The 14,957-nt window shown below is 43.7% G+C and overlaps 2 protein-coding genes across 2 annotated transcripts; one reads left to right on the top strand and one right to left on the bottom strand.

Annotated features, from left to right (window-relative positions):
* Positions 1-259: 259 nt before the first annotated feature.
* Positions 260-3,572, top strand: LOC143378075 (uncharacterized). Its single transcript, XM_076829917.1, has 4 exons — positions 260-349; positions 1,027-1,219; positions 1,296-1,483; positions 3,452-3,572. Exons 1-4 carry the CDS (start codon positions 260-262, stop codon positions 3,494-3,496), a joined length of 516 nt encoding a protein of 171 aa, XP_076686032.1. The 3' UTR covers positions 3,497-3,572.
* Positions 3,573-3,576: 4 nt separating this feature from the next.
* LOC143378074 (uncharacterized) lies at positions 3,577-5,370 on the bottom strand. The gene has a single exon (XM_076829915.1). The coding sequence runs from the start codon at positions 5,368-5,370 to the stop codon at positions 3,577-3,579; it is 1,794 nt and encodes a 597-aa protein (XP_076686030.1).
* Between the last annotated feature and the right edge of the window lie 9,587 nt (positions 5,371-14,957).

Here is a 14,957-nt window from a genome sequence, read left to right as displayed (position 1 = left end):
ATACTATTATTAAAAGTAACTTATGTGATACGTCTTAAATCTAGTAAGAAGAAAAAGCACTATATACAGCATGTACACGAAACATTCCGCCCGCCTTCGTAGCGGGTGCGCGACGAATATGAACAAAGAAAGCAACCAAGATTTATAGAGCCTCGTCGCTTGGCTCCGAGGGGAAAAGACTTATTTTCGCAATAGGGCGCTGTAGTGTCGTCTTGGGTGTCCGGATTGTGACAACGCGTACAAGGCCATCCGGTCCAGGATGAACTTCAGTGATGCGTCCAATCGGCCAGTGAGTTGGTGGAGTTGCCTCGTTCTTCACGAGGCAGAGTTGTCCGGGCTGAACGTTAGGGTGGGCAGCGATCCACTTCGGACGTCCTTGCAGAGCTATTCGGCAGACCACCGCTTCCAGTAGTGATCCCTCATTTGCTGAATTTTCTGCCAGCGAGCGAGTCGATTTGACGACTCCGCAGTGAGAGAAGGTTCAGGAATTGCTATTAATGCAGAGCCTATAAGAAAGTGCCCCGGAGTTAAAAACTGAAAATTGTCTGGTTCGTCGCTCAACGGTAAGTGCGGCCTGGAATTTAGGCAAGTCTCTATTTGATTCAGGAGAGTAGTCATCTCCTAAAACGTCAGTGGGGTGTCGCCAATGACTCGACGAAGGTGATGCTTCATAGACTTCACGGCGGACTCCCAGATCCCCCCGAAGTGGGGAGCGGCCGGTGGATTGAATATCCAGGTAGTACCCAGGTCGGCCAGTAGAGGCGCCAACTTCCCCAGTTCGCCGGAGGCGTCGGAGAACAAACGTCGTAACTCCTTGTCTGCACCGACGAAATTTGTCCCACAGTCGCTGCGTATCGAAGCGCAGTTACCTCGTCGAGAAACGAAGCGACGGTAGGCGGCTAGAAAAGCGTCTGTTGTGTAATCCGTGACAAGTTCCAAGTGGATAGCGCGAGTGCACAAGCAAATGAAGACGGCGACGTAGGACTTTCGAGTTCGATGTCCGCGTCCTGGAGATGTTTTTGTTAGAAAGGGCCCAGCGTAGTCTACCCCGGAGTGAAGAAAAGGTCTAGCTGGGGTAACGCGCGACGAAGGAAGATTTCCCATCAGCTGTTGGGAAGTTTTGGCGCGCCATCGCCAACACGTGACACAAGAGTGTATATAGTTACGGACTGCACGTCGTCCCCTGAGAATCCAGTATTCTTGTCGCAGCGAACTCAAGGTAAGTTGAGTGCCGCCGTGGAGAACTCGTTCGTGACAATCACGAATAATTAAAACGGTGAAATTTCCCTGTTCAGGTAAAATAATCGGGTGCTTCTGGTCGAAATCCAGGAGTGAATGCTTTAAGCGACCACCGACCCTCAGGACGTTCTGGTCGTCCAGAAATGGGGCCAGACGAGAAAGGGGCCCCCTGGAGATGGTAGCGGATTTTTCCAGAATCGAGAGTTCGCTAGGAAACGCGCAGCGCTGTACAACTTTTGCTAAGGTAAGTTTAGCATCCTCTATCTCGCGAGCTTGAATGTAGTTAAATTGAGAGAACGGCGAGGGCTTGCGTCGAAGCTGACACATATAACGCAGGCACCAAGCAGTTACGCGAGTTAATTTCTTAAGTGACGAATATCTCGCTAAGAAGTCCTCTAAAGAGAAGCTCGGGGTTAGTGTAGTAGTGTGTAATATAGTTTGTACGCGTTTCTCCTCCGTCGTACTGAGATCGACCATGTGCTTTGACTCGCCATTATACTTAGAGTTTCGTAAGAATGATGGCCCTTGCCACCATAGTGAATGATTCACGAGCGTAGCGCCGTTTATACCGCGCGACGCGCAGTCGGCTGGGTTTTCTTTCGTCCGAACGTGATGCCATTTCGCACTCGGTAGAGAGGTTTGAATCTCGGAGACGCGGTTGGCGACAAATGTCTTCCATTGATAGGGTTGTCCTTTTAGCCAATTCAAAACTATTGTCGAGTCCGACCAAAGGTGTACGTCGCAGAGTGGTAATTTCAAAACCTTAGTAACGCGTATCATTAACCGAGTGAGAAGAGTAGCAGCGCACAATTCGAGGCGAGGTAGAGAGTTTTGTTTTAACGGAGCGACTCTAGTTTTAGCGGCGATCAAACTTATTCGGGGAGTTGACCGATCGAACGAGGACCGTATGTATATAACCGCGGCGTAAGCTTTTTCGGACGCGTCTGCGAAACCGTGTAATTCGTAGGATCCAGCTTCCGGGTTTACGAGAACCCAGCGAGGTATCCTCAAGGAGGAGAGAGCTCCTAACCCGGCATAATAATGTTCCCAAGTTTCCACTAAAGAAGTAGGGAGCGGTTCGTCCCATTCCAGTTTTAGGAGCCAGAGCGATTGTACGAATATTTTCGCGACAATTATTACCGGTGCAAGAAATCCTAACGGATCGTACAGACTCGCAGTCTCCCGAAAGACGGCGCGTTTTGTTAGAGCTTCGTCTCGGGTTTTCGACGATACGGTAAAAATAAAGCAGTCTAGGCTGGTCTGCCATTTCAAACCTAGCAACGAGAAAGTGCCCTCGAAATTGCATGAGAGTTCAGGAGTAGAAGCAATATAATCGTGAGGCAGATTTTCGAGGAGCTCGGGCCGATTCGAGGTCCACTTTCTAAGTTTAAATCCGCCCGCCTTGAGCAAGGAAAGTAACTCTCTCTGGAGTTCAAGAGCGACCGGCAAGGTTCCAGCTCCCGAAATCACATCGTCCATATAAACGTCGTCTAGTAAACACGGTGCTGCTAAAGGGTAGCGTTCCCGTTCATCCGAGCTTAATTGTTTAAGCGTACGAATAGCTAGATAGGGGGCACACGCCATCCCGTACGTTACCGTGCGTAGCCGGTACGCTTGTACTGGCTCCGAGGATTTCTTCCGCCACAGAATGCGTTGGAAGTCGCAGTCGTCGTTATGGACGCGTATTTGGCGGTACATTTTTTCAATGTCCGCCGAGAATACAATGGAGTGGAGTCGCCAGCGTGTTAGAATGTCGAATATTTCCGGTAGTAAATTCGGACCTGTATGAACTATATCGTTTAGAGAAAAACCAGAAGTCGTTTTACACGACGCGTTAAAAACTACTCTAAGTTTTGTAGTAGTACTAGACGAACGTATTACCCCATGGTGAGGTAAATAATAAAAGTTAGAAGTATCGCGAGCATTTTCCGCGGCCAGAGTCATATGATTGAGCGTCTCATACTCTTCCATGAATTGGCGATACGCCGTTTCCAATTCAGGACTATTATGGAATTTTCTCTCCAGTTTTCTTAGGAGAACCTCGGAGGTTACACGAGAAAGACCGAGGTCTTTATTAGAACGAGAAAACGGTATCCGGATGATATACCTGCCACTGTTATCGCGAGAATGCGTACGAACGAAGTGATCTTCGCAAGCCTTCTCTTCCGCGGTTAATATAGAAAGTGGTGCCGACACCTCTTCTTGCTTCCAGAATTTTTGCAAGATCTCCGATATATCGAAGTCAGTGGTACACTGAAGAGTGACAGCAGCTTTCGTTTTAGAGAAATTATCTGGATTGCCGACCAAGCCGGTTAGAATCCAGCCCAGAGTGGTAGCTTAAGCTACCGGCGTGCGAGGAGGTCCGTGCCGTAATCCTTCACGGATAATTTGTGAATAGACTTCCGCGCCTAAGAGAATATCAACCTTTCTAGAGGAGGCAAATTCAGGGTCAGCTAGTTCAAGATCGGTTAAGTGAAACCAAGAAGTAGAAACCGAAACCGGACTCGGCCGATACGAGGAGATTCTCTGCAGTACCAGAGCTTGTGTTGAGAAACCGATCGAATCGCGGCTGCGATGTGATACTTGAATCGTTACCGAACCCCTCGAGTATGTTTTATTTTTCGCGACTCCTATAACTGGAATATTTGTGGGTGACCTTGGGAGTCTTAATAGTTGAGCGATACTCTCACCGATCAAGGACACCTCGGAGCAGGGATCGATCATCGCTCGAACGGTCACCTTCTCCCCAGAATTGGACGCCACTCTGACTAACGCAGTTGCAAGAAGTACGGCAGCGCCAGGAGGTTGCACCTGAGCGCAATGAGTTGTAGCAGTGGTCGGGCTCAGCGACGCAGAAGCGCTCTTTCCAGAATGTGCGAGTTGCTCGTCTACCTTCGAAATTGCAACAGAGGAAGAAGTTTGTTCGATTGGAATATGGATAGTGGAATGATGCTTACCCATGCAAAGTTGGCAGCGCTTGACTGATTTGCAGTCGCGAGAAGAATGCGAGGCCAGACAATTGAAGCACAAGTGCTTTTCCATTACCCTATTTTTCCTCTCCAGGGGACTCATGGCCTTGTACTTCGGACAATACAGTATAAAATGCTCGCCCTGACACAGAGCACATTTTTGTGTCCCGTTTGCGTTTTTCGTAACGCAGTGCGTCTTGGGCCGACGAGCTGCTCCAGTAGAAGCTCCAGACGAGTTTTTGTCACTTCCGGAACGGTTTTGACCAGCTGATCCACTGGCGGTGCCTCCAGACGCCACCAGCGCTCTCACTTGAGAACTGAGAAAGGTCTTCATTTGATCGAAGGTCGGATGCTCCGGCGCCGTTCCGATGGACATCTCCCAGGCCATCCTCGTTGTTGGATCTAGACGTTCTGCAGTGAGGACAACCAAGAAAGCACTCCAGTGCTCGACAGGCAGCTTCAGCGTGGCTAACGCGTCCACTGCGTTCCGAGTTCCATGAAGCAATTCCTTTAGTTCTTGAGCTGATTCCTTCTTCATCGCAGGCAAAGACAGGAGCTTTGTTACGTGAGCGTGAATGAGGAGACGCGGGACGTCGTACTGCTCCATAATGGTCTCCCACGCTCGCTTGAAGTTTGAAGTCGTTAGTGTGACGTTCTGAATCAGTCGAGCTGCTTCATCGGTTAGACTGGTTTGTAGATAATGTAGTTTATCCACTTCAGATAGATTCGAATTTTTGATTACCAGAGAACGAAACAGATCGCGAAAGCTTGGCCAGTTTTGATAGTCCCCAGAGAATTTAGGGATAGGTATCCTTTCCAAGGTCCTTCCTTGGGAGTCGGTTCCAGTATGTACAGTTTCGTCCAGTTCATCCGGGAAGTTGTCTCGAGTATCGAGCAGACTAGCCTTCTGTTGTAAGTAAGCTTCCTCGCACAAGCTCATGTGGTCGTCTTTGAAGTACGGTTTTTCCTGATGCTCTTCCTTGAAACTAGCGCACAATTTTGAGTGAGTCTGGAGAAACGTAGTCCAGTAAGTTTCCAAAAGTTCCAACCGAGAAATAATTACGCCTTTCGTAATTTTGCTAGCGCCGAGCTTCTTCATATTTTCCGTTAACCTTGCAATTCGTCCGTACAAGTATTTCTGTTCTGATATGAGTATATCCATTGTGTTTCAGATACTAGGACGTTCGGTAGCAGAAAAACTATGTGACCGGCACTGTTTACACCTTACGAACGGGCTTGAGAGTGTTCGATAACGTTCGATGCCTCGTGGAGACAACGGACAACGTAACGGATTCCTTTGTTTCAGCAGAGTGAATTTTTAAATGACCACACTCCGGCTCGAAGGACCATTTGTTTAAGTTAGGATCTTAGACAAAGCAAGTGGCTGTAACCGATACGCAGTCCTTTGGTGTATTAGTTGGAAGAAGGTTAACTAGATATAAGTAAATTTGAGTAGAATAAGGATAGTTTTAAATATCGTCTAGTTTGTAACGTCCCGTAGGCTTGAACGATTATAATAAAGTTTTCGTCTTTACAAGTTCTTTTGTCACACTAACTTTTAACCCGAGTATCAGGTATGAATCGTACGTAACGCGAGCGAGGAACAGATATCGATGATATTATCAAGCGTTCACTATTTCTCTCTCGCGTAACCAGTATAGAATTCGCAAGAATTGCGAACACGAGCATTGAACCGACCAGAACCGACTACCTGGCAGACGGAGAGAAGACTTCCGCGATCGCGGAAACGTAGTTAGTTGATTAGTGGGGGGAGAGAAGCTCATGAACGCTTTGTGTCGCGTCAGATGGCGACACTATTATTAAAAGTAACTTATGTGATACGTCTTAAATCTAGTAAGAAGAAAAAGCACTATATACAGCATGTACACGAAACAAAAATAAAAAAAATTAAATTTTTTTTTAAATTTAAAAAAATTTAAAGAAATTAAAAGATTAAAATAAAGGAAAAATAAAATTAAAAAAAATAAAAAAACATTTTTTGAAATAAAAAGGAATAATTTTAAAAAAATTAAAAGAATTTTTTTAAATTTAAAAAAAAAAATTAAAAAATTTGAAAAATTAAATAAAAATTTAAAAAAAATTAAATAAAAAATATAAAAAAATTTTAAAAAAAATTTAAAAAAAATTTCAAAAAATTTTAAAAAAATTTCAAAAAATTTTCAAAATTTTTTTTAAAAATATTTAAAAAAATTTTAAAATATAAAAAAAATTTTAAATAAAAAAAATGTACAAAAATTTAAAAGGAAAATAAAAAAATTAAAAAAAATAAACAAATAAAAATTTAAATTTAAAACAAAATAATTTTTTTTTTAAATTTAAAAAAAAATAAAAAATAAAGAAATTTTTTTTTAAAAATTTAAAAATATAAAAAAATTAAAAAATTTTTTGTAAAAAATTTTTTAAAAAAATTTAAAAAAAATTAAATATAAAAAAAATAAAAAAAAATTAATTTTAAAAATTAAATAAAAATTTTAAATAAAAATTGAAAAAAAATTAAAATTTTTTTAAAAAACATTTTAAAAAAATTGTTAAAAAATTAAAACAAAATTTTAAAAATTTTTAAAAATTTTAAAAATTTTTTTTTAAAAAAATTAAAAAAATTTAAAAAAATTAAAAAAAAAAATTTTAAAATATAAAAAAATTTAAAATAAAAAAAAATATTGTTACGAGCCGGGGCTGCGGCAACGCGAGAGGCCGGCGAGAAGGTCTGGGAAGGGTATTTCCCAAGGAATATGGTTAACGAATTTGTTAGTAAGGTGCGCGGACGAACCTGATGCGAAATCAGGGAGCCGCTTGGATTATTGACGGCGAGGACGAACCTGATGCGAACTCAGGGAGCCTCTAGGAATGGAGTCAAGCGCGGACGAACCTGATTTGAAATCAGGGAGCCGCAGGAGGGTGAAACGTCGTGAACGAACCCGATGCGGAATCGGGGTGTCACTAGGATGATGTTCATAGACGAACTCGACGCGAAGTCGAGTAGCTGTTAGGAGGTTGGATTATTCACAGACGAACCTGGTGCGAAACCAGGGAGCTGTTCGGAGGTTGGTAGACATACAGACGAACCTGGTGCGAAACCAGGGAGCTGTAGGATGCGGACGAACCTGATGCGAAATCAGGGAGCCGTAGGAGGGTTAAGCGTGGACGAACCCGATGCGAAATCGGGGAGCCACTAGGTTGGTAATTACTCCTTGTTCTGGATGAAAGGTTGCGAACGAACCTGATGCTAGATCAGGGAGTCGCGGGAAATGTTATTAATGCCTCGTAACTCTTAATTTATATTCGATACAACTCGAGCGGTAAAGTTGTATCAGTGGGTGAGCGCTACTAAGTTTATAAGGATCGCTGGGTAAAAGATGGGTTTTAACGAATCAACTCGATTTAGAAGTGAACACCATTCGTGTATTCAAGATTATAGTACAAATGTGAATGTCGCGGTTAAATAGTGTAAATTACCACTAATTTGCTCGGTGTTGACGCACTGGCGATGCGGGGCGTACGAGCGGCTATTACAAAGTGCCCAATAGAATGTAAACCGAACTCGCGGATTCTATGGGGTCAACTATGATTCCGACGGAAACTTTAGCTCGATCTTACTGAATTCAACCGACTCGGTACGAGCGTGACACAACGTTACTCTACGCGTAACTGTACTGCTTTTAACCGCAGAGGGTAGAAACCAAAGGGTTTATATAGTCCCAAAAATGAGTGGGGATGCATTTGAAATTTCCATATAAGGAAATTCTTCGGGGTCGTCGTCGTGTCACTCCCGTTCCCATGGTCGTGATCCAGATGGTCGAGATCATGACCCCCCTTAGTGGTATGTGATAAGCAAAAGGATTTTAGGGCGTTTTCCCTTCGCAGACGCGAGCTCGAAAAGTGGTTGAGAGCGGCGTATGGGAAAAAATCCACATACGTAACATCTCCCCCCTTAGACAAAACATCGCGATTCTCGTGATGCTTTTCAAAAGAAGGAAAAACGCCCCACAAATCCTTTTGTAAACAAGAGTGTGAGAAAGAATTGTCTGGTGTAGTGTAATGTAATGTGTACTTATCGCTAGGTGTTGCGGGGTGTAAAAGTTTAGTCGTCGCTGGGTATCACGTAGCCCAGCTCCAGCCAGTGGTCGACGACGTCTAGTGGAGGTTGTCCGGGTAGCCGGTCGAGGAGCAGCGTTGCGGTGATGCCATCTATCGTTGGCTGGATGTCCTTGAGGCAACCCTTTCTCCTTCCCATGACTAATTCCGCGATATGCGTCATCCTGTGTAGCGGTCTTCAAGATCGAGGCTTCACGTCCCTCAGCCGGATCCTTGTTGTCTGCCATGGTAGGGCATGGAACCGGAGTGGTAAAGAGCGCAGTTGCGTGACCAGGCAATCCACTGATATGCCGTGGTCTCCGAGGAAGATGGTGCATGTCATTCCATATAGATTGGTGATTTCGGCGCGAAGCCACCCTTTGCCGATGAATTTTACGGCCACGAGTAGTCCCGGTCTGACGCTGCCCAATGTTGGCTGACACAAGTGTGGTCTGGAGGTCATGTGGGCATTCAGTTCCTAATACATGACGGTCGTTGCCTCTGCGAACACCTCCAAGGTGACCCAGAAGGTGGTGATGTCCTCCACATTCGTAACGAAACAGCGCACAGTCTTGCCGAATTCACCCACCGAGATGGTTCTCATGTTTGCGTCTTTTTGTGATTTGATTCCCCGGTGTCCAATTGCGAATGTTATCGTCCGTTAATTCTTTGAGGACCAATCCGGGATGCAGCGATGGGGTTTAATGTCGGTTTTTTGGACGCCCACCGACTTGACACTGGTCTTCCGAGTCAAAGAGCTTCGGCCCCTCTTGACGATTCCTCCCGTGCTGCGGTTATACGGCCTTGGTGTGAGTGTAGTACCCACTCGGCATGAAGTTTCCCAAGATCCGTGATGTCCTGTTTGTACTGCTATGCCCCTATGTAATGTGGATCAAATTTACTGGTGCGCGGTTCTTTGAGTACGTAGACAGAGTCGCCTTTGTTAAATGTTGCTGGTCTTGCGTGAGCATCGTAATAATTTTTCGAACGAATTTTTGCTTTGTTTAGGTTATCGGAAGCTATATTACGAATATTAGTCATGTGTGTTATTAATTCTATTAAGTAGTCTCCAAACGACTTTAATTTTTCGCCAGTTGGGAAAGAACTTGGTTCTCGAGCTGGTTTTCCAAAGATTAATTCGTATGGGGTGAAATTCGTTGCTTCGTGAACGGATGTGTTATAAGAGAACATTGCAAACGGTATTAGTAAATCCCAGTCTTCGTAATTATCCATGTAATGCTTGAGATATTCGGTGAGTACGATGTGACTTCGTTCTAAAGATCCGTTGGTTTGTGGTCTATATCCCGAGGTTGTGATTTGTTTGATTTTAAATATTTCGGATAAATTTGTCATAAGTGTTCCGATGAAGCTAGTTCCTTTGTCTGTTAATATTGCGCGGGGTGTACCGTAGATTGCGATGAATTGTCTAGCGAACGCATCTGCAATTGTAGCAGCTCGAATATTAGGTATTGCTACAGCTACGCAATATTTCGTTAGATTATCTTGAATAGTGAGAATATGTCTGTTCCCGCTGGGTGTAATTGGTAAAGGTCCCACTGTATCCAAGGAAATTTTGTCGAAGGCTCCTATAGGTGTGTCGGTGATCAACATCGGCTGACGAGTTTTCGCTCGAACTAATTTCTGCTCTTGACAACTTTGACATCTTCGGATGTAGTCTTGAATGTCGTTGCGCATTTGTGGCCAATAGAATTTTGATCGGATGCGTTTGTAGGTCTTCGTTACTCCTTTGTGTCCTCCAATTAAACTGTCGTGAGCTTCGCAAATGATGTGCTGTCTGTCCTCTTCGGATGGTGTAGTGATGATACAGTTGCATAAAGTAATCTGTAGGCAGGTTCCTATGAAAACCTCTTCTAATATCTTGACGAATTCATTGGACGGTATTTTGTGAAGGTCTCCCGTGGCAGAAATTCGAAATGATTTAATCTGATTTTGATCCAGGGTGTGTTGAAGAGTTTTCAATCCGTTAAGCACGTCTACTCTTTTAATATTATCAAAGAAGTTATCCGAGACTATTATACTAAAGGTTTTAAATGATCCATTGTCGGTTGTTATCACCCGTCCCTTTTTCGGTTGAGCTGCTAAAAGATTCGGTTTATTAATCATTTCGGTGTCCAGCAATAATTTTCCAACTGGGTTTACTAAATTGCAATCGGCAGAAATGAAGTGTACGTAATGTCCTTCTTCAGCGGTAAAGGTGTTTGAAGAAATGATAATCTTATGTGGTTGGTCTAGCGGGATCTCTTCCAGATTGTCAAGGTCATTTGAATTCTCGGTGTCGGTAGTGAAGAACGGGTAAGGGTCAAGCGTGCGGTCGAAAACCCTTGATTGAGTTGACCTGCTGTCAGGTGGTTGTTCCACACTGACTTCGGTCGTGGCTCCTGCAGGTAGCTGGTTTATTGAGGGTTGTAAAGGTTCATCCATGACTTCTGTTGATACTTGTGGTGTACCAAATAAATCTTGTTGAATGTTTCTTGCATTTTCTATTACAGTATTTTCGGCCGGTTCCTCAAAGGATATCAGATCGTCAAATAAGGTTTGGTCCTTATCTAAAGGAACGATTTGAGTGGAGTTTGCTGCGGGCGAAAAAGTGTTTATGGTTCCCTGGCGTTCATCTGGCATGGTTACCTCTTGAGATAAGCTGGGAAAAGATCTGTTCTTGTGTATAATTGGAGAATGTTGAACGTTCCCACGTGCGGTGTCTTCTATCTCATCTGAACTGCTACTTGTCTCCCGATACTTAGGTCGGTTTTCCCTGTCGCGACGTAGCTGTCGTATACGGTGCCCAATTGTCTCGGTGTTAGCGTCTGTTTTCGGTATCTGGACTTTGAAGTCAGGATCCTGGAGTTCTCGTGGAATAAGTGGTAGGCAGGCAGAAGAGGGGTTGCGCGATAATGCGTCTGCGTTCTTATTCGTCTTTCCGGATTTGTGGACAACCTGGTACTCGTACTCCAAAAGTCGGAGTTTCCATTTCATTAGTCTAGAAGTGGGGTCTTTGACAGAGTGTAGCCATAACAGTGGTCTGTGATCTGTAACGAGGGTGAATGGGGTTCCATAGATATAAGGCCTGAAGTATCTTACGGCGTAAACCATGGCCAAACATTCCTTTTCAGTAGCTGAGTAGTTCTTCTCAGGTTTATTTAGGCTGCGGGATGCGTAGGCAATCGGCAGGTCGCTTCCTATGTCGCCTTGGCTAAGTACAGCTCCAATAGCGTAATCGGAGGCATCTGTTGTTACAATAAATGGTTTACTGAAATCTGGATATTGCAATATGGGTTGTTGACAAAGTTCGTTACGTAATTGCTTAAAACTTTGGTCTTGTTCTTCAGTCCATTTGAATTTGATGCCTTTTCCTAATAGGTTAATTAAAGGTTTTGCCTTTGTGGTGAAATTAGGTACGAATCTTCGGTAATATCCTACAAGTCCTAAGAATTGTTGAATGTTCTTCTGCGTTGTAGGTGTAGGAAAATCTTGAACAGCTTTTAGTTTCCTAGGATCGGGTCTTACTCCTTCCTTTGAAATAATGTGTCCAAGGTATGCAACTTCCTTTCGCAAGAATTGACATTTGTTGGTCTGCAGGGTTAATCCATGTTCTCGAAGGCGATTTAGCAACTTTTTGACTTTAATATTATGTTCCTGTAAGGATGATGCATAGATCACTATGTCATCCAAGTAGACAAAGAGGTCTGTTCCTTGAAGTCCAGTGAGTGCTTGATCCATGAGGCGTTGAAAGGTGGGTGGTGCATTCTTTAATCCGAAAGGCATTCGAGAGAATTCGTAATGTCCATTTGGAGTAGTGAATGCTGTTTTTGCTTTATCTTTCGGATCCATCTCTATTTGATGAAATCCACTAGCGAGATCAAAGACTGAAAAATATTTAGCTCCTCCTAGTCGATCTAAAATCTCGGTGATTTGAGGTAATGGATATTTATCAGAAATTGTTATTTCGTTGAGACCGCGGAAATCTATCACCAATCGCCAACGTTTTACTCCATTTTCATCTTCTTTCTTTGGTACGATCCATAAAGGTGAATTATATGGAGATTTAGAAGGTGTAATTATACCATTTGATAATAAGGCGCTGATTTGTTTTTGAATTTCCTTTTGATGAATGAGAGGATAGCGATATTGTCTCGTATTGATTGGAATATCGTTAGATGTATGAATTGAATGTTTAAAGTCGGAAGCTTTACCTAGTTTATCTCCAGGAAGATAAAATCGGTCAGGAAATTCTTTAACTAAATTTGTAACAAAATTTAGTTCCTCCTTGTTCAAATGTTTGGTGTTTAGAGTTTCCAAGATTTTCTGTTTCTTATCTTCGTTAGTTTTAAAATTTAACGGGTGTTCTGCAGCTGAGTAAAAATCTTCATCTGATGAACTGAAGATATCAAACGGCTCCAATGTTTGCGGTTCTATCTCCACGTCTAGGGGTTCATCGCTGGTGTTTGTTGCCATAACGTAGCACTTTCCTTCACTGTTCTTTACAACTGCTTCCCCTATGTACAGATGTTCGAGGGTCTTGATACGTGGTAAATATCCTTCCCTAATCCTTGGGTTTGTTATTGTTATAGCAATCTGTTGCGACGTCCTAGGTTCAATACGATGTTTGGTAGACGTCGGTAGTTTGTTAGTTTGAGGTATGTCCTGATAATTTGAAAAACGTAGAGGTCGGGTAGGTTTATTTTTTAATACCAAAGTCCCATGGTAATAGGAAATTTCGGCCTCCTCCTGTTTTAAAAATGGGCTTCCTATTAGTCCGTCTGCTTCTATTGCAAGCTCTTTTACCACATAGAAAAGTGCGGGAGCTTCGTGGATGTGAAGAATTGTTGTTCCTAATGTATGAATTGGATTAGTTGTAATTCCAGTTAATTCAATTTCTTCCCGAGAGTTTATCGTAGCATTTTCTCCCAGGGCGGTAATAACTACTAAATTTACGGATGCTCCGCCATCAATTAAGAATTCTCCCGTTCCTGACTCCAGTTCTGGAACCTTGGTTTTGATGCGTGGGGCAGGTGCTTCCTTGACGAGGTTTCCTCTTCGAAGCGGACTGTCCTTTGGCGAGCTTCTTTGTTTCCGCTCATCGTGTCGCCTATACGTTGAGCGCGATCGAAGTTTAAAGACTTGTTAGATTCGACAGATGAATCTCGCGAGTCTCGTTGATATCTCGGACTACGCGGATGTTTCCTACAGGATTTTCCGTCATGTCCGGTCGTACCGCAATGCCAGCAGTATAAACTCGGCTTGCGATTTTTATCGGGATTTTTTAAGATGGAATAATGTTTTTCTCCATCATCTGCGTACGATGAGTCGGAGCGATAAGAAGGGGATTTCGAGGGGCTCCGGTGACGCAAAGTCCAGGCCGTCGTACGTGTCCGTCCTTCTCGTTCCTCTTCAAAACCAGATGTTCTTGTAGACCGATCCCTGTTTTCGTCGTACCTACTTGGAGAATGTGGATACGACACTTGACGGTCGTTGTGGCGAGAATCTTCAGCGTAATGTTCTCGACGAGACCACCTGGAGGGTGAATCATTACGGGGCGACTGTCGCCGATTCCTTAATTTTCTGTCTATCTGGAGCACGGCGTCGTAAGCTTGTTCAAGTGTTTTGATGTCTTGAGTTTGAGCCGACACTTTCCAGGAAATTCGATCTGGTAAACCATCGATGAAGTTTTCTTTAACGTCCTTTTCCATTTCTTTGACGAAGTCTTCAGCATGATCCAGATATCTTTCCCGAATAGCTCCGCGCGCACAATAAACGAGATGACTGGTCCTGTCGACGTATTGTCGCAGACTTTCTCCTTCACGAATATGTAATTTCGCGATTTCTACTTGGAAGTATGACAAACTTCTTCCCGGCGCGAATCTCTTTTTCAAATGTTGGACTAATGTCTTAACAGAGTTGAATTTGTGCTCTAACGTGCACCTACGTGCCGGACCGATCAGTTTTGTTAAAATTATCGCAAGATACTCAGCTTCCGTACCCTCAGGAATCAAAGTTAACCCGTCTTCCACATTTTGTGCAAAGCGCGTCAAGGGTGGACTTTCACCGTCGAAGGTTGGAATTGACATAGTAATGTTCTGTATACATGTCCGTTGCGTCAAAAGCGACATTGAGTTTGCAATTGAAACTGTCAGGTTCATAATGTCGTTAGAAGAGACGTTAGCCTGTGTGCTTGTCATTTTGAAACTTTCTTAAGTGACTTGACTAGCGAAAACTAGTATATTGTCAATAATAAATTACGAGTGATTTTAACGTATTTAAAAACCAAATTTTACGGCGATTCTAATGCAGTAGCATCCCACCGCTGTCACCAGTTCTGTTACGAGCCGGGGCTGCGGCAACGCGAGAGGCCGGCGAGAAGGGTATTTCCCAAGGAATATGGTTAACGAATTTGTTAGTAAGGTGCGCGGACGAACCTGATGCGAAATCAGGGAGCCGCTTGGATTATTGACGGCGAGGACGAACCTGATGCGAAGTCAGGGAGCCTCTAGGAATGGAGTCAAGCGCGGACGAACCTGATTTGAAATCAGGGAGCCGCAGGAGGGTGAAACGTCGTGAACGAACCCGATGCGAAATCGGGGTGTCACTAGGATGATGTTCACAGACGAACTCGACGCGAAGTCGAGGAGCTGTTAG

This window comes from Andrena cerasifolii, unplaced genomic scaffold (genome assembly GCF_050908995.1).
Source record: "Andrena cerasifolii isolate SP2316 unplaced genomic scaffold, iyAndCera1_principal scaffold0084, whole genome shotgun sequence".
NCBI classification, from domain to species: domain Eukaryota; kingdom Metazoa; phylum Arthropoda; class Insecta; order Hymenoptera; family Andrenidae; genus Andrena; species Andrena cerasifolii.
This window is presented reverse-complemented; position numbering and strand designations above follow the sequence as displayed.